Source organism: Xiphophorus maculatus, chromosome 19 (assembly GCF_002775205.1).
Source record: "Xiphophorus maculatus strain JP 163 A chromosome 19, X_maculatus-5.0-male, whole genome shotgun sequence".
Lineage (NCBI taxonomy): Eukaryota > Metazoa > Chordata > Actinopteri > Cyprinodontiformes > Poeciliidae > Xiphophorus > Xiphophorus maculatus.
The window spans coordinates 20265453-20291553 of record NC_036461.1 but is presented as its reverse complement, the minus strand read 5'-3'; the positions used below and the strand labels follow the sequence as shown (position 1 = coordinate 20291553).

Sequence of the window (26101 nt, the reverse complement as noted above, 5' to 3'; positions counted from 1 at the left end):
ATAGTAAATAAACATGCCGACTCATTTATATACACATAAATATGTTCTCAGACAAGAAACGCACACAAGGGAGGGACAAAGAAAAAATAAACAGCAGCGCACCAACAGTACCAATCACCAAATGCCTTCCCACATGTTGAATCGGGTATCATTTTGAACTAGAAAATGAACACTTTTGCTTTAAATCCTCCTTATATGTCTCACTCTGTATTCTGCAGCTGGTCCCAGTGCCGACCTGCCAAAGAAGAACCTGTCTGCGTTCTGCAGCGACATGCTGGACGAATATCTGGAGTCAGAGGGGAAACTGATCGACGAGCGCGCCTCCAGTTTCTCCCAGCCACCAGTGGAGGCGCCGTCCTACCAGCTCCCTGTGAGCAGCACCAGCTACGTCCGGACTCTGGACCACATCCTGAAGAAGCCCTCAGCCGGCTCGCCTGCCTCAGACATCATATCTGGGTTCATCCCGCCATCAAAGAGATCGCGACTCAAAGAGAGCGCAGCCTGCCGGAGGGCGGAGAGGAAACCCAGAGGTCCCAAACCGAACAGAATCAAAACTGCTTGTGCTGCTTCGGACTTTCCAGACGCTGTGCAGTTGCAGTACTCCGTTCCTGGTTCTTTGACCACAGAACCTCTGAATGGGCCCGCTTTTACAAAGAGGAGGAGGCTGAAACCCAGAGCGTCCTCTCAGACCCTCTGTGTGTCCACGCTGCTCAACGTGTCTGAGGAAATGGCTCCGCTGGAGTCCGACTCTGAGCTCAAACCAGACTCAGTGAGGAAGCAGCCATCCAATCACTCTGTGGATGGCCAGAGAAAGGAGAGCAGAGTCACGGTGACCCGGGCCTACGCCAGGCTCAAGGAGCTGGAGGACAATGTGGTTCTGGAGGGCCGCTTCCAAACCGGCATCACCACAGAGAGGGCCACCGTTGCTCTGATGTCCCTCTTCACTCAAACTGTGAGTTCCAGTTTGTTTACCAGAATGGGTCTGTGTCTCTGTCGTCTCCTGCAGCATTCAATATGTCAGAGAAACTATTGAAGGCTCTCTCTTTTATGAAAATAAAAGAGAGTTGTTGTTTTTTTTACCTGTTTGTTAAAACTGTCACTATGTCATGACAGTTTGGTATGAGACAAATTATCTGAGACAGATAATCTGAGACAGCAGTAGTTCAGCAAGAACTACTGCTGCCCTCTTCGGGAACACACCGCTCCCAGTCAGAAACAACCAATCAGAGGCAGGAGGAGGTCCTTAACTCTGTCACTCATCCTCATGTACTAGCTGCTAAATGTACTGATGGCAGAGAAACAACTTACTTTTACCAGAAAACTATTTCAGTCATCATCGGTGGCCATGGTAACTAGCATTAGCATCCACAACAGGCTCTGCTGACGGGAAGAAGCTGTAGCATAGCAGAGAGTAAGGGGGTGTGATCGGTGCATACATGCGTGTGATTGACAGCGCTATGACCCTCCTCCTGCTTGTGATTGGTTGTTTCTGATTGAGCGGTGTATTTCTCTAGTTGGGAAGGTGGACGAGCTTGTAATTGTTTCCTTCACAGATTACTATACTGTCAAGACATAGTGACATTTATAACAAATATGTAAAAAGCTATTTTTCTTAATTAAAATTATATACTGCAGTTTTAACAGATCTCAGCTCTGGTCAAAAAAGAACGTTGTGTAAATGAATAATCAGTCAGGCAAAGGACAAGAAGAGATTCTGAAAAGCTGAAGTAAAAACACAATGGTGTTTTCAGACCGACTCTGAACCACAAACATCAAATGCAAACAGGCAGATTGAATGTGTCTGCTTCGTAATTTTGAGAGATTAAATCTTTGCAGACTAATGCCACAAATTTACCCTGAAAGCACATTTGATCTAAATGCAGATGAGAATTTGGATAAAAGAAATGAGCTTCTCCTCTCAGCTTCAGTTTCTGAGCTTCCACCTCACAGAGCAGCCCTGTCCTGCGACTCCTCCGCTCAGCTCCTTCAGACTAGCCAGCAGCAGTTAGCAAACATCTCATGGAACAGCGTATCTGCTGAGCTCATTATAGGAGCTACTGTACCTCTCAGAGCAACGCTGGTAAAAATGTTGATAAATATACATGATGATGCAATGTGGGTAGAAAACGCATAATACTGCCCCTTTTAAATGAGCAATCTCTACTTCTTTTAATGTGCTTGTATGAAATCTTTCTGATCTGTTCTGTAAATTGTGTGGCAGTCATAAAAAAGCATGCTTCTAGCTGCAGTGTAAGATACCGTCCTGTCGGCCCTGCTGACTGTTTTCCACTCCCCACTCAGGGTTTTGTGAGAGAGAATCCGACGGCGCCGATCAAGCTAAGGCAGAGACAAGCTCTGAACTGTCTGAACGGGTTCTGCAGGCTGGGGTGCGTCTGCTCCAGTTTGTCTCACTGTTCCAGGATCAGCCACTGCGGCCGGCCGCTCTGCATGTTCGGCTGCAGCTGCCTTAAGCAGAAGGTGGTTCTGCTCAAGAACCTGGACAGCTCCGACGCCAGCCCCTCCTCCCTGCAATGCAAACTCAAGAAGAAGAGGAGAAGGATGATGAAGATGGCCTATGGTACATTTTTAAATTCTGCCTTCATTGTTTAACCAGAACAAAATATTTTAAGTAGAAGCAGCTTGTAGTTGACGAGATGTAAGCGTGCTCCAATCCAACCTGTTGAACTTGCAGTCCTGAAAGAGGCGGAGACCGTGGCCCACCCTGCGGAGCGGGTCCGGACCCTGTGGAGGAAGAACGCTGACGCCTCTGATCCAGAGCCAGTCCATGCACCGAATGTGGCTCCCTTTCTTCAGCCACCTGTAGTTATTCTTTACAGCATTGATACCTGCACAATACGAGTAAAGGGGGAAGATATGGGCTGAAGTGAATGCTGTGATTTTTTTTTTTAAGTCTGTCCAGGTGAGAAGGAAATATCGCAGCAGCTGTGCCAGAGTTCGAAGTTTCATCAGGAAGACGCAGAAACAGAAGGTAATGATGCTCAGATTAGTGGTGGGGACCACCAGCCCTAAAGCTCTGACCCTAAGGGACTGGCTCTACAGCACTAATCATAAACATTAATTCTTCTAATGCTAAAGATCTATACCAGCATTGGATTTGGAGGAGGCAAATGCTAAATTCAGTCATGTTGATACCCAACATGTGTTGCAACACATTACATCACCCTCATCAGAATCAGATTTGTTATTGCACACCTACCTGGACGGTTTGTGCTTCAGAAAGTGATTCTATAGAACAGACCTTTCACTCGTGGTTTTTATTGAGTTTTGCTATCTCTGGTCCTGATTTGGCCTAATTGACCTCATTGGACTTTGGTCAGAAAATACTCAGGACATCAGTAGATTTTACCCTATTTAGTGTCATTCTACAGCAATGCATTGTGAGTAGAGACTAAACCTAATTTTCTGCACCACATCGGGAGTGAAGAACATGACAAGTATCTGTTTTGGAATTGTTTTTATACAATAGCATTCTGTAAGGACATGACTAACCATTTGCACCAAAAAGGCAGATCCATATATGAATCGCTCTTGACCCATTCCTGGACCATATGACTTCTAGTCCAATATTTACCCAACAGGAGGAAGAATCCAAAAATCTGATGTCATCCAGGAATAAAGATGCAAGACTGAAAGTCCACAAACATGGAGAACAAACCCCTACACAGACTAATGTTACCACACCCAGACCTCCTTCTGGTAAGTTCATGACCAACCCATCATGGTGGATGTTTTCCCATCAGCTTTTAGTGCTAGTTGTATTTTCAGATTCATGTCCTGAGCGTAATGGAGAGCTTTTCTCGTTCTTCAGCAGCAGATGCAGGCGAATCACCCAGCGCTAGCCCTCCGAGTTCTTCAGAAGCACTCCGTTCTAAACCATCGAAACGCCTCATGATCCTGGCCGACTGCAAGTGGGTGAACGACAGCGACCGCAGCTACGTGTTGAAGAAGCTGTGTGAGGCAATGGCTCAGGATCAACTGGACAGACCTTTCTGGATCAAAAACTACCTCATCACGCCGATCGACGAGACAGTGGATGAAACTAGCGGAAACAGGTGCATCGAGTATAAGGTCCAGATCTCTACACCCATTCTGGACAGGAAAAAAGCACCAGGCAAAAAACCAGTGACTCCTGGAAGGAAACGAGGCATCAAACCAGCAGCTCAACACAGACAGGTGAAGAACGAGTTAAATGTTGGTCCACATCTGGAGTGCTATTTGAAAGCAACAGAATCTTATATGTCAACTTGAACAAGATCGTAGAAATAGCAATCCTGATAATACAGCAAATTTTTTGCACTTTTCAAAAACCATTAAACTTGATGTGGGCTTGTTTGGCATCACAAAACCTTGGCCCCTTACAGTCATTAAATCGACCATAAACTTCTCTGTAAACCAAGGTATTTTAGAGTCAAACATGAAGCCATCTGTTCAGCAGTCCTTGTCCAAACCGAGTCAACGACTGGTCAGTGATCCCAAACTGGCAATACAATGACCCAGTTTAAGTCCAAACCTGAGCCTTATTGAAAAGCTTTGCTCAGGCCTGATTGAGTGGCTTGTGTTGGGAGATCCCACTGAATCGTTTGGTAGACTCAGTTTTTCCCATGCGGGTATAATACAAAAATTTATTTCCAAATATTAAAATACGTTGTAATCATTAACATCATCGTCGATATTCCCAGCCATCTTAGGCACTTCCAGGACTCTTCAACATCCATGCAGAGATGGAAAAGGGTTGCATTGTCATATTAAGAGAAACTGAATTTTCCCGTTTGTAGCTTCAAACTGTTTGCCGCTCAGAAGTGAGTGTTTTTCCATTTTGTAGTGATTGCTGGTGACATGTGATGCACCCTTTTTTTCCATTGTAGTTTTAGTTAAACAGGGAATCATTTGATTTCCTTGTTATATTGTGTCCTGGACCTTACCCAACATGTTTTGTCTTTTAGGACAACCGCTCTGATTTGATTTCAAAAAATAAGAAGCCTCCTAAAAGCTCGAAGAATGTGATGAATCAGTCTTCCACAGACTCTGTGTCCATAGAGTCTGTAGAAGACTGGCAGAAGGAGGTGATGGAGGAGGAGCCCATGGCGAAATGGCAGAAGGAAGTGATGAAGGAGGAGGAGGAAGAGCTCATGGAGGACTGCCAGATGGAGGTGATGGTGAAGGACAAGCCCACGGTAGACTGGCAGAAGAAGTTAAAGGTGGAAATGGATCCTTTGGAGCAATGCCAGAAAGAGGTGATAGAGAAGAAGGAGCTTATTAAGAACTGGCAGAATAAGTTAAAGGTGGAAGTGGAGGCTACGGAAGACTTTCAGAAGGAGGTGACGCCTACGAAGAACCCTCTAAACGAGGTGGAGTCAATAAAGGGGTTCCAAAAAGAGGTGGAGTCTACGAAGGACTTCCAAAAAAAGGCGGAGTCTATAGATGACTGCCAGAAAGAAGAAAGGAAAGATTATATGGAGAAGGATGGAGAAGGCTTCAGACGTTATAAGGCTAGACATGAGCTGAAAAGAAGCACAGAAGGGTTAAATTCAGATAAGAAGAGGAGGACTGGCATGTCTCTGCCTTTCCCTTTACTGGTGGGAGTATCACCTTCTGGCTTTCTCTCAGCCAATAAGAAAAAGCCAGGAGGATCAGCAGATGTGATACAGGTAAAAGGTCATCACTTTCTCCTGCCTTTATACTCAGTGACATCCCTGGTTCTGGTTACCCTACAACATAGTTTTCTAATAAGTCTTGTAATGACTTCACTTCATAGCTTCATCTTTTCTAGCTAACTCACACTATATTAACAAAAACAGTCGCAATGTGTCCAAGGTTGATCTGAAGAATGATGTCTGTCGGAAACCTTTGGTTGTTCTATCATGCAATGAAATCTTGTCACATTGCTGTTTATATCAGTCTGTGGTCCATCTTAGCACAGACGACACTGAATGATTTCTCTCTTTCTGCTGGTGTAGAAGCAGATTTCTAGTGCAGCCTTTGTATTCTCTTGTTTTCTGTGCTCCTGCAGGTCAATGGGAAGCAATACCCCTTAGCAAAGATCAAGTTGGGCAGGATGGGGGCGCTTCATCCAGCCAATCGTCTGGCAGCTTATCTAACAGGCAGAGTGGGGTCTACGAAGCCGCGACAGTCTTCTTCATCGTCCGAGCCGTCTTGCAATCTTCAGAGTTTCCCCCATGTCACCTCTTCAGCTTATTGTGTCCCACCTGCTCCTGCAGCCCCCACTGTTGCCCCAGCTGTGGTCCAGTCACAGCCACCAGCCACTCAGCCCACTCTTCCCACTCCTCTTCCCACCCCTTCTGCAGGTAAGGACATATATCTATGTATATGGTGGTCAGCCACCAGCCACTGCACTGCAAATAAGCATAATTGGGTGATGAAATTATGAATAGTGCTATTACTACTACTTATATTACTAATAATAGTTACAATATTAATGTATTAAATAATATTCCAGCTGTGAAAAAGTTACCAACAGAAATTACATCAAGAAGTGTTAATACTGTTGCATCTTCACTCCGAACTCTTTCCCATTCAGTTTTGGTCTTAAGCACAATAAAACGGTCAGGTTATTAAAAGGTTTTCACTAACAAAATCCATTTATAAACATTTCTTAAACATGGATTTCTAAGAACTGCGGTGTGTTTTCTAAACCTTTGAATCAACCGTCTGTTATATCATGTACGTCTAGATTCTGAGCCACAGAACTTGGTTGTTGGACCTCCAGACCCACCTCAGAACTCGACCCCTCCTCAGCCACTGCCGATTCAGGTTCCAAATCCTCCTAATGTGGCTGCTCCTTTGCTCCTGCCCCGGATCACTCAGTTCCCAGGCCAAAGGATGGTCCTGAAGCCAGTACGGTCACCAGCGGGTGTCCAGTATTACCGAAAACCCGACGGAGCCTTGGTCCAGCTGATTCCCACCAGCCAGCTGAGGCCTGGTAATCCATCAGCAACTGTTCATGGAGGAAGTGAGTGTTGAAACATGACGAGGATTTGTTGAATTCTGTTAAAATATCGTTATAGGGTATTAATAGGGTATTATATTAGTGCAGCTCAGCTCAGTAGGGTCAACATCACTCTGTGTAGAATAAGATGCTGGTGTTGGATTATTTTTACAACAACTATTAACTTTAAATCAATGTGCTCTCCTCTTTCAATAGGTTGTTTGTATATGCAATGAGTTGCAGCGTTATGTTTAACTTTACCTTTACTTTAGTTTTAATCAGTGTTTTGACTAAAATGCAAGTTTTAGTGGTATTTAAGACATCTGTAGTCATTTTAGCTTTATTCAAATACAATAAGTCATAAAGAGATGCTTAAAAATGCCCCTCACGTCTTTAAGGAAATACATTTTTTTAGTCTTAATTTCTTACATAGAAAAAAATAGGGTTATTGTATTTTGAAATGCACATATTATCATTTATAAATTGAAAAAAATGGATTAGCTTTTCCAATCTGAAGTAAGACGTGCATTTTCTGTTGAATACATTCAAAACTGCTTATCAAATAAATATGTGAAGGAAGTGTGAGTTTTAAAAACATTCTCACTTTATATATTTCTAATGGAGACAATAAACATTATTGAATTAAAGCGTTATGTAAAAAGACAAGGAGCAAATCTAATGGTACAAGTTTTTAAAAACAAATAAGTCAATATTTGTTAGGATCTTAAGAAAACGCTTCCTTGAATGTCTTCAGCTTCAACAATGTGAAATCAGAGGAAACCTGTTCCATAGAGGAGGTCCGGCAGTGAGGACAGAGCAGAGGTCAGACCACCTAAACCCAGTTAGACCATGGACTTTTAACAATTCAGTAAAATGGAGATGAGCTTTTTCATGTAGGGCCCTGAACGTTACAAATACTAAAATGAACAAGTAACAAATATAAGAATATTAAACTTTAAAAAAAAACGTTTTTTTAAAAAAACAACTTATTTTTAAAAGTTTTAAAAATACAGAGATCTCTCTGGGGAGCAGGAGGGTCTCCAGTCGACACATAATACTGAGAAAATAACCTTGTTGTCTTTTCCAAATCTTTAATCAGCCGTCTGTTGTTTCATGTACATCTAGACTCTGAGGCACAAAACTTGGTTGTTGGACCTTCAAACCCACCTCAGAACTCGACGACACCTACGGACCCCCAGCCGCTGCTGATTCAGCTTCCAAATCCAAATCCTCCTAAGGTGGTTAATTTGCTCCAGCCCCGGATCACTCAGTTCCCAGGCCAAAGGATGGTCCTGAAGCCGGTCCGGTCATCAGCGGGTGTCCAGTATTACCGAAAACCTGATGGAGCCTTGGTCCAGCTGATTACCTCTAACCTGCCGAGGCCTGGCAATCCATCAGCAACTGTTCATGGAGGAGGTAAGTGTTGAAACCCTGACGGGGGCTGAATACTGTCAAAATATGGTTTACAATATTGTTATGGGATATCATATTAATAAAGATCTGATCAGACCCAGTTAAGTCCATTTATTATTTGGCTGAAAACAATAAGAAGTTGTTTTCATCCTGAACCCAAACCGTACCAGATTCAGCCTGGACACTTTGCTGTTAATGAAAGGAAATGTGAACAAGATAGTTGATCTTCATGGCAACTGAGATGGTTCTGGAATAGATTTCAGTGTGAAGTAATAATTTTTTAGCCCAATAAAGTTTTTCCCATCTTCTTCCTGCTCCTCCTCTTCCTCAGGCCGTTCTGCTTCCTGCGCCCAGCTGCCTCCTGTAGCCGCGGTGAAGAGGCCAGCTCTGACCAACCTCTCCTCTTCATCCTCTGTGGTTTTACCTTCACCATCCCCAGGACCTTCGTCTTCCTCCTCCAACCCTCCCCTGCCGCCATCCGTTCTTCTGTCCCCGCAGAACACCTGCACGTTTAGAATCGTCCCCACCCACCCGGTCAAGGACCCCATCTTTATCCAACTCCCTTTCCTGCCCCGCACCCAAATGGTGGGATCAGAACGCGGCCTCATACGGCTCCAGGGCCCCAGCCAACCTGTGAACTACACTCCCCCGAATCCCGTAGTGTGTGAAAAAAACGACAGTCCAGTCGAGCGCCACGGCGATTCACCGCAAACCCTGCTGACCGTCCAGACGGCCGCTCACAGGGGGCCTCCACCTCCGGCGCGGTCCCCCCCGCCTGAGCCCACCCCGGACTGTCACAGCCCTAAAGAGGAGTTTGCCTTTGACGCCATGGACCTGAACGTCGTGTTTGTGGACGAAGTGGTGGACTTGGTGTCCAGCAGCGAGACGGAGGACTCGTCCGACTTCAGGGAGTCTGACAGTGAGGACGAGAAGAATCAGGTGATTACAGACCAACGCAATGTTTTCATTTTGAAAGTTTATTTTTTCTCTCATTAATACAACCTGAAGTTCTTATTAGTTCAGTGAATATGATTTAGATTTGCCCCCAGATGGATGAATCAGTCAGGATCCAGCTGGTCAGCTGGGGCAGTAAAAGTTACATCATTCTGTGATGAGCAGATTTAGATTCTGGTTTAAAAAAAGCTGTGATGCTCTGATCAAAGGTTTTGTTACTGTTTTCCTTTTTATGATGGTAATTTCACAATCATTTTTCTTAAGTGTTAAGAATAAGAACTTTCAAAAACTATATTTTCTACTTAATTCTTTTGTCCAACCATAACATAAATGTGCCATATCACATGATTACTTTTTTTCCTCCAAAAAAATGAATTGACATAGTGCATGAGAATATATTTGACTGATGACATTTATTGGTCGATTTATTTATTGTAGGACCAGAGGCGAACATCTGTGACGGAGAGCAGTGGGTGTTACACAGCTCTGCAGTAATCGCATTATTACAGTGATATTTCAAGCTTTCTTTTCACAGATTAGCTGACTCATCACAAACTGTCACAACATGGTGACAGTTCTAACAAACATGGGAAAAAACATTTCTGTCAAAGTTACATGCTGCAGCTTTAGGACCTGATATTTGCAATTATTAGGATTAGCACAGCTAGCATTAATACAGAGTAACGTTTGTTTTCTGTAAACTAATTGGTGAATTAAAAAATAATAATAATAATACCAGTATTTAGATTTAGAGTGAAAAGACCCCCTGCAGATGTTGAAGCGGTTGTCAGAAAACGCGTCTCAAACCAACAAAGGAGTATTTATTTTCGTAATTTTCTTTCTTCTTTTTTATTTTCACAAACCAGCTGGCTGTGGATGGAATTTTATTTATTTATTTTTTGCTCTGGTGACGATCACAGCATGTATTTTTCTGCAGAATGCAAAGCGCTTTAAAGGAGACCTGGAGAAGAAGAAAAAACAGCTGAGGAGTCATGATGGAAACCAGTCAGTTCTGCCTCCGTCAGCAGGTCTGAACACACACTTTATTATCCATAAATCAGAGTCTAAAAACAGCTTTACTACTCTAGATTACATCATTTGAATCAAACTGAGGGATCTAATGGGACCTTTATGGCAGCGGTGTCTCTTTAATGTTTCTGTGCAGAAAAGGTTGCTGTGACAAATCACATTTTTTCTGGTTTTCTTTTAGCTTTAAGCCAAATAAGGCTGGCAGCAAAAGTAGTTTTGTAAAAAATATCTCAGCTGAGAATTCCAAAGTGAACAGAGGCACAAATACTTAGTCAGTGTTTTGTTCTTCATTTGTCTCAATGCTGATAAATTGGTTCAGTTGCTCAGTTTTTGGTGTTTTCATGCAACTTAAAAAGCCTTAAAACCCGTTTGGAACTCAGTGTTTCTGAATGTCAGTAATGAGAAGCATCATAAATCATTTCAGAACTTTTTCCACCTTTTTATGTGTCCTCTGACCTCCAAAACTCGAAGACAAACGTCAGTCTCTTAGAGAATGAGTGATCAGATGCTGTGGCTGAACTCATCCCCAGGCATAAGAGGTTATGGGAGGTCAAGCAGAGTTGATCTCTTTCTTCCTCCTGAATGATTTCAGTTTGGTTTCCACTGAGTTCTGCAGGTTCTACGTTTCATATGAGGAAAAGATTCTGAAATGATTTTTGTTTTCCTCCATACAAACTGTGCAGACTTTTCATATCAACTCTTAGGTGAACGAATCACCAAATATTTATGTCCAAATGTGAAGCAAGATTTATTTTTAATTTTTTTTAGTTTTAAGTGCTTTTGCATAAATGGAAACAAACATTTTTTTTGCTTAAATAATCTAAACACAAGCCAGTTAGCAGGTCTGTCGGTACCAGGTGTGTGTTTGTGTGCGGAGCAGCTGACCTGACCCGGTTCTGGGTGTGTTCTCTGGTTCTGTGACAGCGGGTCAGGCTGCAGCTGGCAGGACGGAGGTCCAGGGTCTGATCTACATCTCGTCTGAGGAGGAAAGCCCCAAGAGGAAAACCGTCACTAATGTAAGACACGTTTACACAAGACTAGTGTCAGGTTATCTGCAAACAGTCAAACCTCTACAACGCTTCTACTTTCTACCTTGAATTAGTTTTTTTTTGTTGTTTTTTTTTTCCATTTTTTTCTCCAAAGAGTTTTTGCGGCGCTAGTGGCTCGTATTTTTTCTACAGTAGGCAGACAGGAACGAGGGTGAGGAGAGGGGGAAGACATGCGGTAATGGTCGTCGGGACCGGGAGTCGAACCCGCGACGTCCGCGTCGAGGACTAAGGCCTCCAAACGTGGGGCGTGCCAACCCCCTGCGCCACCACAGCACGCCCCTACCTTGAATTAGTTTTATTTCATCTGTTAACTTGTTGACTCTAATGCTGTCAGTAAAGTTCCATAAAAATGTTTGATCCAGGGGCATGCCGTGGTGGCGTCGGGGTAACGCAACCCGTATTTGGAGGCCTTCAGTAATGCTAAACTTGAGAATATTTAAACTTGAAAATATATTTTTTTAAATTTTTACTTTCGGATATCTTTTAAAATTATAAGTAAAATAAAATTTGGTCAAACCTAAAAATAGACCTTGAAGCAACTTGTTTTTTTTGTTTCTTTTTTTTTTTTTTTTTTACCTTTCTGGGCCTCTGTACATTTTCCTAGTTCTAGACACATATTTTTCTCTCTGTGGTCTTTATATATTTCTTGTCATGATGGCTTTACCAGATAGTGTTTTCATTGAATCAGATACATTACATTATTCAGTTCATTTAGTAAAGCAACTCGTGCCTGAAGTTCCGTTCAAAATATGTGCACGGTCGCAGAATCCTCCTGTGACAAACAAATGTGTGTAGCCACATAAAAACATGCCAAGCTGCTCTGAAGCTGCAAAATGGCCGCTGACTTGACTGGGCTTCACTTGTTTCTTGGTGTGGCAGGGCACTGCTGCTGCTGCTGCTGGTGAGCTGACAGGTGACGGCCAGCTGGGAACCGGTCAGCAGGAGGCTTGGAGCGGTAGTTTGGAAAATCTGGAGGGGAACAGTGGATGTGGAGCGGCTCAGCAGCAGATAGACATGACCATTAATTCAGAGTAAGAAGTGAAGCCACCTCACTGTGGGCCAACCAGACTGGTAACTAGTGGGTTAGTTGGTGCTCGATAGATTCATGTCTTCAGCAGGTTCTCAGTACCTGATATGTAACATTTCTGAGATCTAAACGCGTCCTCCTGTGTAATCTGGGATTTTCTGTTTTTCAGCTTGGAAATTGAAGTGGACTCCGGAAATTCTCAAAGGACCCAGATTAAAGTTCAGGTGTGTAATGCTGTAACCGTGGGAGACCAGCAGGTTCTGTGATGCATCTATTTTTAGAGCATCAGTTATCAGATGTAAACATTACTGGAATTTAGTTTATTTGTGCAAAGTAAAGGAAGATGACCCTCTGCAGTTGCTGAAGATTGTGGTTAGGAAACATGATTCATGTATGTAACGTAATTTTTTTTTCTTTCTCTCTTTATGTTGGTGGAGGAAACAATGAATACAATTAATCACGATGAATTGATAACTGAAATGATTGTGAACTAATTTAGTAATCAATTAATTGTTAAATGGAGTATATAGACTCTTATAAAGAAAAAAGTCATCTTCTCAAAAAACAAAATTGAACAGAAAATCTATGTTTTGCAATTAAAATACAAAAAGCTTTTTTCTGTAAATATGTTCTACCCAGAACTAAAAGCAGGTTTGTTTTTGTTAGTTTGTTTTCTTATTTAAGAAATGAATTGAATTGTTTATTTGTTTTTTAATATTGTCTATAATTACTATTTTTTAATCCAGTTTAATTGCCAGAATAATCTATAAAATAATTGATTAGTAAAATAGTTGTTAATTGCAACCATAGAAATGATGGATAAAACCAGCTTTCCCCAAAAAAAGCAACAAAACAAGAAAAATTTGATCTGCGGCAACTTTGATACATTTCATGTTTCTTTTAAAGACTGTGAAGCTTATGGTTGTGTGTGTGTGTGTGTGTGTGTATTTATGTGCAGCACCACGAATCCAATGCAAGTTGCAGAAAGCATCGAGCCCAGATGAAGCAGCTCTTCCTCCAGTTGAAGAGGGAAGTGTTACCAGCCGATGACAGCATGTCCAGAACCTCCCTGCTGGAAAAGGTGTGCAACCAGTTCTCTAACCTCCTCTGTGTGTGTGTGGGTGTGTGTGTTGGTCTGAAGATGATCACGGTGTTTTACTGCAGGCTGTGCAGCTGATCCAGGAGCTGAGGAGCTGTGAGGAAGACCTGAAGAGGAAGAAAAGCATCCTGGAGCAGAGACGGGACGAGTTCCTGTCCATTCTGGCTCCGACATCAGGTGGAAACACTTTTCATCGGAGTCTAAACACAACCTTGGGACTGATCTAGATTACATCATTTAAACGGAACTGTGGAATCTGACAGAGGTGCAGGACAAACATTAATTCAACAGAGAATCGCAATTCAAAGTCCTGGGAATACTTAAAGGATTCAAAAATCAATTTTAGCTTGCTTCATTATCTGTAAAATTATATTCTAATTTTTTTATTAATTTTCTTTTTTTATTATTTAAGAGAAAGTCAGCCAGCTCATACTGGTAATTTAAGTGCCAGAATTTTACACACAAACTTATATTGTGTTTAGATATAAACTGATGGAATTTGATACAGTATGGAACTTTATAGAATTGTTTTAACTAGATGTTTTTTTTGTTTACAGTGTCTTTTCCTCTAACACTCACATGATTTAAACAGAATCTCCAGACCGTTTGAATAGAAAAGTTTCTTACTCAAACATTGTTTCAAATCTGAATGCTGTTTCTGACTCAAATTATGATTATAAAAATCAGAAGCGAATCTCTAGACAATGAAAGATTTGCGTCTCTACAATCCGACACGTCTCCTAGAATAAGCTGATTAGCTGATGCCAGTTTGTCAGATTAAGTTGGAGGAGAATTGCGGAATGTCACTTTATTTGCACTTTTACCACAAACCTGCATCATATCAGTCCACATCATTTTAAAATAGAAAAAACAAGATAAATCTTTAAGGAGTAACTAAACTCCAAATCTACTTTTTTTTACGCCCCAGATAAACTGTCTAAGTTGGTCCAAAAGGGCGCCATCTTTGTTTCTGTGCAAATGTTGACGTTTTTGTGTAAATTTGTTTAATTCTGAAATATATTGCCATCAGATGATGGCCAGATGGGAACTGGTCAGCAGGAGGAGCTGGAGGCTTGGAACGGTAGTTTGGAAAACCTGGAGGGGAGCAGTGGATGTGGAGCGGCTCAGCAGCAGATAGACATGACCATTAATTCAGAGTAAGAAGTGAAGCCTAGCCCACATCACTGGGCTACCAACTGACCCAATGAGTGGGTTAGTTGGTGCTCGATAGCTTCATGTCTTCAGCAGGTTCTCAATACTTGATATGCAACATTTGTAAGATCTAAACATGTCCTCCTGTGTAATCTGGGATTTTCTGTTTTTCAGCTTGGAAGCTGAAGTGGACTCTCCAATCTCTCCAAGAACTGAGCAGCTTGGTCAGGTGTGTATTACCGTAACCGTGGGAAACCAGCAGGTCCAGTAGATCCTGAAGAATCATATGAACCATAAAAACTGCCTGGCCTCTTACAGATTTCTGATATATTTGCTTTTTTTCATACTTCCATGATTTACATCGTCTGAAAAAGTCTAGTGAACACAGGGGGCAGTTTTCAGGTGATCTCATCCAAACCAACCTGCATCTATGTGACAAAGCTGCTACATTCTCTTATAGGGGCAGTATTATGTAAAGTTGACTCTTTTTTTTTTTTATTTTTTTACGTCATGTTATAATGTTATGCCCTTATCAAACACATACCTGGAGCTTTGCTTTGATTCTTTCATGTATGTTTGAGAAATCCTTTAATCTCCATGGCAACCATTCAGTTGTGCAAAATGCCTGAGTGGACCTAGCCCCGCCTTTGAGACACAGCTCCTCCTCAAAGCTGCAGTTTTCAAGCTTCACAGAGCAGTCCTGCCCCACTCCGCTCCTTCAGACTAGCCAGCAGCAATTAGCAAACACCTGGTGAAACTGCACATCTGCCGAGTTCATTATAGGAGCTACTTCTCAGTGCAATGCTGGTAAAAATTTTGCTAAAGGGTTAGTAGAGGAACTTATCATGTTATGACTTCCTGAAGGCGGAGCTTCAAAAAGAGCAGCTTTTAAAGAGACATGTTTCAAGATGTGAAATCAAAAGTCTACTTTTTTAAATCATATTTGATATACAGTACAGACCAAAAGTTTGGACACACCCTTCTAATTCAATGGGTTTTCTTTATTTTCATGACTATTTATAAGGCAATAAATCCCACTTATTAACCTGACAGGGCAGGTTGACCTATGAAGTGAAAACCATTTCAGGTGACGACCTCTTGAAGCTCATCAAGAAAATGCAGAGTGTGTGCAAAGCAGTAATCACAGCAAAAGGTTGCTACTTTGAAGAAACTAGAATATAAGGGCTATTTTCAATTGTTTTACACTTTTTTGTTTAGTGCATATTTCCACATGTGATATTCATAGTTTTGATGCCTTCAGTGTGAATCTACAATGTCAATAGTCATGAAAATAAAGGAAACTCATTGAATTAAAAGGTGTGTCCAAACCTTTGGTCTGTACTGTATATTGCATTTTTAATAATAACTCAACGTAGTAATTTCCATCCATCCATGCATTTTCTGGGCACCCTTGTCTCCCTAGTGGGGTCGGGAGGTGCTGGTGTCCATCTCCAGCTAACGTTCCGGGCGAGAGGCAGGGTCACCCTGGACAGGTTGCCAGTCTGTCGTAGGGCAACACAAAAACAGACAGGACACACAACCATGCACACACACACTCACATCTAGGGAGAATTTAGAGAATTTGTCATGTTTTTGGTCTGTGGGAGGAAGCCGGAGAACCCACGCATGCACAGGGAGAACATGCAAACTCCATGCAGAAAGATCCCAGCTCGGGAATCGAACCCAGGACCTTCTTGCTGCAAGGCAACAACTGCACCAACTGTGCAGCCCCACGTAGTAATTTGATTGTATTATAAAATTGTACTATGTGCCTGGAAAATACATAATACTGCCCCATTTTTTTGGAAATGCACTCATGAGACAGCTGCTTTGTGGACCTTGAAGTGGACCGAGTGAACTTGGAGTATTTGTGGGTTTTAGGCTCCTCAGGAGGTCCAGAAGCTTCTGACAGAGGCGGAGAGCCTGTGGTCCAATCAGAGCTTGAAGAAGGAAGATAATCAAGCTGCACACACTAAGAACGTCTGCGGCACACCAGGTCTGACACTAACCTTTCGGTACTTTACTTGAGCCTTTTAGAATGAATTAGAATCAAGGAAATCACAACCAATGATTGAGTTTTATCTCTGCACAACTTCAGCATCATGCTGAATTCACTGTACCCCCAAAGTGGGAAATCAAACTACTTTTCTGCTCTCCAGTCAGTTAGACTCAGTGCCTGACCACCAAACATGCTTGATTGTACAGTTGCATTTTAATTAGGAATCCACTGATATACTTTTTTCACTTCCAGTACCGATACAGAGGAACAGCTGAATTGACTTAAAACATTTGTCTTTTTTAAACACAGACATAAATGTACTGAATTACTGATTAATGTGCTAACTCTGCACCAGTACATCACACTGAAATACACCAACAGCTTCACTAGCTTGGTCAAACGTGGAAAAACAACTTTCATTTGTTATTTATGAGTACAATTAGGAGTAGAACAGCTAATGGAAAATAAATAGTAAAGAAACTGAAACCGACTAAAACAACAGGTTGATTACTTTGGTCAAACATGTAAAATAAACTTTCAAAAGGTTCAGAAAGTCCAATTAAGAATTCTAAATATGATGTAAAATAAATAATTAAGCATGACGTAGGCACAAAGCTCCTCCTCTGAGCTGCAGTCTCCAGACTAGCCAGCATTAATTAGCAAACACCTTTGGGAACTGTGCATCAGCTGAGCTCATAATGCGACCTACTTCTCAGAGCAAAGTTCCTAACAATGATCGTAAGCGACATAATGGAATCGCGTTATGATGTCATGCTGAAGGAGAAGTGTCGGAAAAAGGAGGAGCTTCTTAAAAAGACAAAGGACCAATTTCAAGACATCAAATTACAAAGTCAAATTTCTTAAGTAATGTTTGATATAAACAGCATTTATATCAATAATAAGGCACCACATGTAATTTATGTCCAATGAAAAGCTGTGAATGTTTAAGGAGTTTCTGCGAATCTGTGAGCGAGTGACATTTACAGAACCTGGGAGTTGGGCCAGTCAAGGATTTCTTTTGTTTTTGTTTTTCTTCACCAAGATAGTTTCAGTGTTAAACTGTTTTACTTTCTGCTCATGATTGTTTGCAACAGCTCTTTCTTTTCCCATTGCTGCAACCTCTGGGCCGGGTCAACTGAATCCAGCTCTGAACCGGGTCTTGGCGTAAGAGCCGCTCTCATCAGGAGCTGGTGGCCACCAATCAAAATGTTTGAAGTTTCTGACTCGATTTTGGTTTTTGATCTGCTTAATCAAATTAGTAAAAACACACTAGAGCCTTGGTGTGCAGGGTCGCTGGAGTCCTTAATCAGATTTCTGTCATCAAACTGTCTCGGTTCACTGTGATCCTGTGAGACGGTTCTGGAAAACCAAACTGGTTCTTTTATAAAACCAGTAAAGAACAGAACCAGAAGCTGCCTGCCGGCCACGACTCATGGCTAGATACTTTTAAACTCTGGATGGGTAAACTGTGGAGGAGAAGAAGTGTAAATATTTATGGATCAGCCTGTCTGTCATGCCATCAGTGTGGTATTTGCTAATGTAAGCTCTCTCACTGGATGATGTGGTTCAGAGGACGTTTAGTCCTGCAAATTACAAAAAGAAGGCAGATTAGAAAAATCCTTTGTGGAGAAGCTGTTTTGACTGCGTGTGTAAATGTGTTTCATTTCCACACATTTACTTTGTAAACCTTCTTAAAGGCAGAACATTTTAGATGTTAGGAGCAAAAACCTCCATAAATTGCTTGGAAATATGTTCTTTATTATGACATGTCAGATAAATGTGACATATCACATGTTTGGCGGTTTCCTTGAATCTCTTGTGTTTGTGGCTGCAGGGAGAGAGACGCTGCAGCACCTGCTGACCAATCAAAAGCAGCCTGAGAAGGAGGGGAGGCAACACACAGCCAATGACGTCAAAGCGGAGGGCGTCCTCTGTGTAGCCGTCCCTACAGGAGACGTTGGCCCCCTGAAGGCCCCCCCCACTGCCGTCCAGCTGCAGCCTCTCCGTCAGCCCGTCCTTCACGTGTCTGCGGGCGCGCCGGCTCCTCCAGACACGAAACGGATAAAGACCGTTCCAAACATTCTGTCTCGCAGCAAGAACCGAGAGGTGCCTCAGAAAACGTCAGCTGAGAAGGGTAAGGCGGCACCGCCAACATAACACGTAGATAAAACCGCTTAACTGGGTCAGGAAGACGGATGAATGTAGCTCCGTTTCCATTAATGGTAAAATAGCGAAATTTGAAATGACGAAAATATATCTCCTTGATGGAAACACGCCAATGATATGAAAATCTAATTGGAAAAAATTCACCGATTTTGTACAAAAGCTTCAGCGTCAGGATGAGGTGGTTTTTCTGCCGTATCGACATAGATGTATTTTGCAAAACTGCAATGGGAACATTTTTTTTCCCCATCACACGAGTCATGTGATCAACAGCCAGATGTTACTACTGGTGGGAATGACAAAGACGGCAGGAAGTAGTTGTAGGATATTTGATATATCATCATTATTATTTGGTACAAGCTTCATTGAGACTTTAGAGGTTACACATGCCATACATTGTTGATGTAGAAGGAAAATGATGCATAGCTTATAGAAATGAGGTGGAATGTAGTGTGCATAACTCCAATGTAAAAAAGGGGGAGAGGTAAATGGGAATAACAACACACCAAAAATGTACAAAGACTTTTAACATGAACAAAAAAAGAGCGCATTTCAGCTACTGTACATGCTGAGCAAGAAATGTGAAAAATGACAGGATGTCTAAGCCAATCAGAATGAAGCTGGGTAATTAGCCTTGAAACGCATCAAACCAAATCTCCAGTCAGTTCTTGCCAATTTAGAGCATTTCACTTAAATTTTTCTAAAAAAAATGTTGTTTTCACTGTAACTTTCCAAAATGGAACTAAACTGTTATTTTAGTCTACCGTAAAACCTCTAGTTTCCTGCTGCTGATTGCTGTGTTTCTCCACAGCACCATCCATGGACAAAGTGCTGTTTGCCGCTCCTCCAGGAAGTACACCGCACCGAACCCAGGAGCTTCAGCCGCTGCTGGCTGCAGCTCCGCCTGCGTTTCTGCTGCTGTCTGCTGAACCCAGCCAGATGGGAGTCCCCCTGCCGGGGCTGGCCCCGCCTCCTCAGGCTCTGGCCCTGCCCCCTAAGGGTGCAGCTCCGCCCCCTCATGCTCCGGTCCCACCCCCTGGTTTTGCTTACCTTCCCTTAGACGTCGGACAGTCTGATCCTTCTGGACAGACGGCCCGACAGGACTCGGACAACGAGAGCCTGTCTTCCCTCCTTAACGAAATAGTTTTTCTTAACCAGCAGACTGTTGCCACGGCTACAACAGCCGTGATTGATCCGCCGGTGGTGGGCAGATCCGAGGAACAGAAGCGTGCCTCTGAGCACCCAGGGCCAATTTTAGGGAACGCTAACGAAGGTGTGCTGGCCCCGCCCCCTCTGCTGCACATGAAGGTGGGAGGAGCCAAAGAGGCGGGACTAGGCAGTAATAACGGAGCAACAGTGGGAGGGGCTGAGGCCGGGGGCGTGGCCTGGAGGCCCATGCCGAGGCTGGTTCCTCTGGGGCTGAGGGGAAACTCCCCCAGCTGACTTCACGTCACCTGGGCAACGACCAGGAATGACTAGGAACGGGTTTTCTTTCTGCTCCCGAAGCCGAATCAGACAGATTTATTCAACACGGCTCTGATTTTTCTGCTTGAGCTCTCACAACCGTCGAGTTCTGCGATAAAGCTGAAACTTTTCTGCTTTAGACTTTGTGGACTGAGATGACGTCAGCTGCCTGGAGAGAGGAGCCGATCCGCTGATCTCCACACATTTTGGTTTTCATCAAAATTGATGGACACCGAAATCCACACGGAACTATTCAACAAGCTTTCGTCTTGCAGATGCTGCCACCCAAGAAAGTCTCAGCATAACCAGGCGCAGCCTTCGTTAGCAGAATGAAAGGTGTTGATGGAAAAAGATGGATGCTTCAAAATCAGACAGCAGAAACCTGGACTGGTTCACAGTCATCAGACTACAGACTTTCATTTATAAGAAAAAAAAAACTCAAACCAAGTTATTACCAACTTCCACTCCACAGTTATCATATCTGAGAGAATATAAGTTTATGTCCCTCGAAGAATATCTTCTTTTTTTTTTTTTTTTTTTCTAAATTTGACTCTGTGAAGTTTGGTGTAAAATAATAAAAAATCCACTTTCTCTTAAATATTGTTTGCTGCTAAAGTTTCTACTCCTACTTTCAGTCAGAGGTTTGTTGACATGCAGTATTCACTTCCTTCACACTGACCCACTCTTCATGTTGAGCCTTCTCCTGAAACCGCATGGAATGATTCCGGCAAACATCTCCGGAGTGAAATGGTTCAGGTTCGGTTTCTTTGTTTGGAAGTTCAAATAAGTGCAAATTGTTGTTTAAGAGTTTTGCCTCCTGTCGCTTAAGTTTGGAATTTATTTTTATTTGTGTTAAAAACTTTTGAAGTAGGTGATGTTACTTCTTTAACACTTTAATATTAATAAAGTTTTTTTTAAGTAAACTTGTGTTTTTGGCTTTGATCTGCAGAATGAAAATGGGACGATGCTTGGATGGAGTAACATTTAGCAGGGTGTCTGCACATCCTTAAAACATCTTAAATTTGTGTATCTAACATAAAGGCCTTAAGATGTCTTAATTTCATTTTTTTAATGTAAATTGTTTTTTAATGTAATTTGGCTGGACAATTTAATCTTTTATATTAGCCTTTTTTTTTTGTTTGTTCTCATGTGTCAGGCAAAGGTTTGAGTCATGCACAGATATCTTCATATCGTGGTTACAATTACTGCTAAGTAGTTGCTAATATATCTAGCTTTTTCATGTCTATCATGGATAAGTGTAAATTTATCACCAGTTGACTAGATGAAGTTTCTTAGCCATTGACTCACTGCTGTTGCCAACCCATACAATTTATTTGTGATTTATAGGTTTTAGGTTCTATAGAAGTTCCATTTGGTTAAAAAAGGTCTTAAAAGATCTGAAATTGGAGTTTTATGAAACCTGCACAAACCCTGCTTAAGTTATCATGCTGAGCGTTTTGCATCCATCTGTTCAGCTCCACTGAGAAATTCTGGTTTGAAGTCTTTGGGTATGTCTCTGGACTTAGACTAGGCCATTCTTATCACATTAATAGGCTTTCATTTATGTGGATGTTTAGGGTGGTTGTCATGCTGGAAGGTAAACCTCTACAACAGTCTTCTGCAGATTCCAACAGCTTTTCTCCTGTATTAAACTCTTGTCATCTTCCAATTAACTGACCAGTTGCTCCGTCTCTGCTGCGTGATGCTGCCCCACCTTCTACCATCCTTAGATTATTGTACAAAATCATCAGATTCAGATGAATTTATTAAAAAAGAGCTTAATTAGCTTACAGCCAAAATGTCATTAGCTGTGTTTCCATTGACCATATACTGTAATTGCCCAGGTTGAATTCAGAAAAATGCATTTGCTTAATGGAAACAAATTTAGAGAAAAACATTTTTTGATTAAATGTTTTTGCACTTTGATGAGGTGGTTTACAAAATTATTGTATTTTGCAAAGTTGCAATGGAAAAACTTTTCTTGGCATCACATTTGTGATGTGATCAACAACCAGATGTTACTACTGATGGAAACCACGAAGAAGACAAAAGGAAATTATATTTATCAATAAATAAACTTGAGTATCATCAGATTTCAACACTCTGATCATTTCACTAATTGTTATATATGGTAAAGAGAATTGGGCCAAGAACAGAACCTTGTGGCACTCCATAAGTAACCCTGGAGTGTGAAGAAGATTTATCATTCAAATAAACAAACTGGAATCCTAATATTCCACTTTGTCCTAACAAACCAGCCTCATGCTTCCTCCCTACAACATGTTCAAATATTTCTAAGAGAATACGTACCCATTCAATAAATTAGAAAATTATTGAAAAGCCTAATTTATTTTAAATACTTTATCACTAAGAGAAAAACATTAAACATTAATTACACAGAGATTGATGCTTGAAAGCCTTTATTACTGTGAACTATTTTTGATGTTCCACTTATAATTAATAAAAACACATCACATTTAAAATTAGAATTTAACATCAGCCCAATAAATAGATTATTTTCAAAAACAGAAATGTGGGCTTAACGAAAAGTTGCTATTTTCAAAAGGCACTTTTAATTTGTACTTATATACTAATTTACTGAATATGACTGTTGTGATCGACTGTGTCAAAAGCAACATTGAGATGTAACAAAACTAACAAAACTGATTCATCAAAATACAATAAAGTCTTATTGATTGTTAACAAAGTTCAGCCAGAATATGTAGTTCGGTGGTTTTTGTTGTTGTTTTGTTTTGTTTTCCTTTTGAAAAAAACAAAACAAACAATTTAAACCAAAACAAAAATCTAACTGTAAACCGTTTGACCTCCAGAGCGTACGTTGGTCATCTTATCGTGAAAAGCACTACCGGAAGCAGGTTGCACGTGCCGCATGCGAACTTAACGCTGTCGGAGAGTGAGTCGTCTCGCTCCAGTCTGACTGGATTTACCTTTTACTGCAGCAAGAGACAAGCAGGCTAATATGGTGAGCGCATTCGGACCGAATGAACTTCAACCGAACCAGGCCCAGGCTCTCTGAAAGGCTCTGGCCCACCTCGGACTCTAGACAAGATGACCACACCAGCGGACGCTGGTGCAGAGCATAGGGCGATTTACGCTTGACCGTGAGCTACGTGAGAGCTGCCCGGCGCTGACAGACTCAACTAGCCGGCAGCTAACGTCGAGATGTCCGCGGAGGGAAGCGGAACGATCCGCACGCGCATCAAGAACCTGCTGCGCTCCCCGTCCATCAAGTTGAGACGGAGCGGCACCGCGCGGCACAAAAACGACCTAAGCGGCAAGGTGCGTACATCTCCACCGCAGACCCTACACACACACACACACACACACACACACACACACACGCACACACACACACACACACACGCACACACACACACACACACACACACACACACACACACACGCAGACTGTATAACGGTGTGTGTCTGCTGACCCGGTTACTGTGACGGCTCCTCGACATGCTGCTGCTCCTCCAGTCTTCGTATCTTTTCTTTATTAATAACTGTGGTATTACACAGTGTTAACAGATTATCCAACTGTCATTTGGGACTGTGGACCTTAAAGTGACATTCCAACGCTTTCAGGAATGTTTCACTCTAAAAGCAACATGTTTCCTCTGTCCCATTGTTCCACAGGCTCAGTTATTCACTACCAAAACACATTCTCAATACATTCTCTCTCTAAGAAAGTCTTTGGTTTGAACTTTTCTGGACCAAGCATTAGAGAGGCCTCAGTAAGGTTTTTCTTTGCTGAAACGGATTTCCAATTATCCCGGTGATTTAAACAGCAGATTCAGATTTAAAGTGGTTGTATTTGTTTTATAAAGACACATAAAAATAGAAAACTGCTCCAGAAACCTTGATTAAGTTAGTAGCTTTGGAATCAATTAAAAATGAAGGAACTGTAGCCAAGCATATGAGCCATTTATTTCATTTTTATTCATCAGAAAAAATGCCTTTCCATTACAAATGTGTTCAAAACTTTCTCTATATTCTGCTAATGTCGAAAAAGCATAATTTCACAATTGCAGTGTTTCCATTATATGAGGAAGGCAATTTAAATCACACATGAATAAGCTTATTCAGCGATAAGTGTCATTAAAAACACACCATGCCATCATCCTCCAAATACTTCCTGTCATCTTTTTCTTCCTGGTTTGCGTCAGTAGTAACATCCGGTTATTGATTATGTGACTCATGTGATGTGGAAAAATTTTTTCCATTTCAATCTTGTAAAATAATCTTATTTCGATATGGCTGATGCTCCCCCTCCCCGCCCACACCTCATCCCTGCACCAAAACGTTTGATCAAAAAGAGAGTTAGTTTTTTAAATTAACGTTTTTCCAGTAATCAAATTTATTTTCAAAATGTCAAACAGAGCAATGAATGGAAACAACGCTAATGCTCATGCTGCTGGTAGTTTAGTATACTGTTATAGAATGGTGTAATATAATTATAATGTTTATATCCTGAAAACATGAGTTTTGAGATACTCTTAATTACTTGACAGATTGCCACTAACCCGGCTAGTGATCAGAAATGATTGAGGAAATATTGGCCGGTTTCAAACTCTGGCCAATTGATCGGTGCATCGCTGCAAAATATTTTTTAATCTTTTGCTTTTCAGAATCAGGTCATGGATTGTTATATTTAAGCATAAGAAGACGAGTGCTTTGCTATCCACGACTCGGCTTATTAATCAAAATGGGCCTTGTTCCCTCTCATTATTCCATTAACCACTCTATCAAGCTTCAGCTGCGCTTTGCGCTCCTCTGAGGCTCACCAGACCTGTTTTACTGGTGTTGTGGGGACAAACATCTGGTCACACATAGCTGTGGTGAGAATTTAGCTTCCATGTGGGTAGACAGCAGTCTTCAGGAAGTGATCCTTCTGACTATGTGTGGCATTTTTTTTAATCGAAGAAGCCGTTTGTCGTGAACGTTCCTGCCTTCTGGAAACATTTGAGTGCTCATCCCTGCTGAAAATTTGTTAAACTGCTGTGATCAGATGTGCTGCAATAGTTCAGCTTTCAGCCAGAATCAGTAGTTAAACACAGATCCTGCAACAAACCAGCTTCAGCATTCCATGCAGGGGACTTGGAGGTTTAAATGTGATTAAAACATTTTCATCTGCAACGTTTATGTCATAAAGAGAGAAGGGCATCTCCTGATCTATTTAGGCCACTGTAAGTGTTTAATGGTCTGTTTGTCAACTGTACCTACAACTGATTGCAGCGTTTATGAGCGACACACGTGGAAATCAGTCAAATTAATAACTACACAGAACTATGAGGAGACTAAATCCGTTTAGGTTCTGTGGATGATTGTTGTCCTGATCAGCGGTTGTTTTCATCCTCTGCGGCCGCGTTGCCATCCATCATGGCTCAGAGATGATCAGAGTCAGATTCTGGTTCAGGATGATCTCCTCTCAGCAGGAAGCTTCGTTTGTGGGAGTGGACGAAATACTTCAGACATCTGAAACTGTCAGCTACAACGAAGTATTAGGGCCATTGTAGTTCAAAGGAAATAAAGAACATGAACATGGAGGAGTGCATTTCCAACTAAAAAACCCCTCTAGATTAACAAGGGGGAAATTTAAATATTTTTAGATTAATTTCACATATTTACAAGAAACAAATTGGATATTTTTGCATGTTGAAAAGCCAAAAATTTGCAAGAAAAAAAAATATATACAGTATATATATAAGTATATATATATATATATATATATATATATATATATATATATATATATATATATATA

At 41.6% G+C, this 26101-nt stretch overlaps 2 protein-coding genes across 7 annotated transcripts in view; both read left to right on the top strand.

The window, feature by feature from the left end:
- LOC102227721 overlaps positions 1-21239 on the top strand; it is a 38830-nt gene extending 17591 nt beyond the window's left edge. For 2 of the 5 annotated variants that reach the window (XM_023353225.1, XM_023353224.1), the window contains exons 8-29: positions 219-952; positions 2302-2578; positions 2693-2820; positions 2912-2989; positions 3600-3717; positions 3830-4194; positions 4965-5669; positions 6032-6326; positions 6713-6991; positions 8093-8383; positions 8712-9319; positions 10272-10362; positions 11288-11379; positions 12292-12443; positions 12609-12663; positions 13398-13520; positions 13604-13715; positions 14569-14695; positions 14865-14919; positions 16572-16686; positions 18524-18823; positions 19664-21239. In XM_023353225.1, the coding sequence (XP_023208993.1) occupies positions 219-952; positions 2302-2578; positions 2693-2820; positions 2912-2989; positions 3600-3717; positions 3830-4194; positions 4965-5669; positions 6032-6326; positions 6713-6991; positions 8093-8383; positions 8712-9319; positions 10272-10362; positions 11288-11379; positions 12292-12443; positions 12609-12663; positions 13398-13520; positions 13604-13715; positions 14569-14695; positions 14865-14919; positions 16572-16686; positions 18524-18823; positions 19664-20295 (5732 nt within the window). In that variant the 3' untranslated portion in view covers positions 20296-21239. Of the gene's footprint in view, positions 1-218; positions 953-2301; positions 2579-2692; positions 2821-2911; positions 2990-3599; positions 3718-3829; positions 4195-4964; positions 5670-6031; positions 6327-6712; positions 6992-8092; positions 8384-8711; positions 9320-10271; positions 10363-11287; positions 11380-12291; positions 12495-12608; positions 12664-13397; positions 13521-13603; positions 13716-14568; positions 14696-14864; positions 14920-16571; positions 16687-18523; positions 18824-19663 lie in introns of those variants that run through there. The other 3 variants (XM_023353226.1, XM_023353227.1, XR_002754517.1) reach the window with 3 other exon arrangements.
- A 1953-nt stretch (positions 21240-23192) lies between these two features.
- mapkbp1 (mitogen-activated protein kinase binding protein 1) overlaps positions 23193-26101 on the top strand; it is a 38830-nt gene continuing 35921 nt past the window's right edge. For both annotated transcript variants that reach the window (XM_023352906.1, XM_014473712.2), the window contains exon 1: positions 23193-23616. In XM_023352906.1, coding sequence (XP_023208674.1) covers positions 23500-23616 — 117 coding nt within the window. In that variant the 5' untranslated portion in view covers positions 23193-23499. The remainder of the gene's footprint in view (positions 23617-26101) is intronic.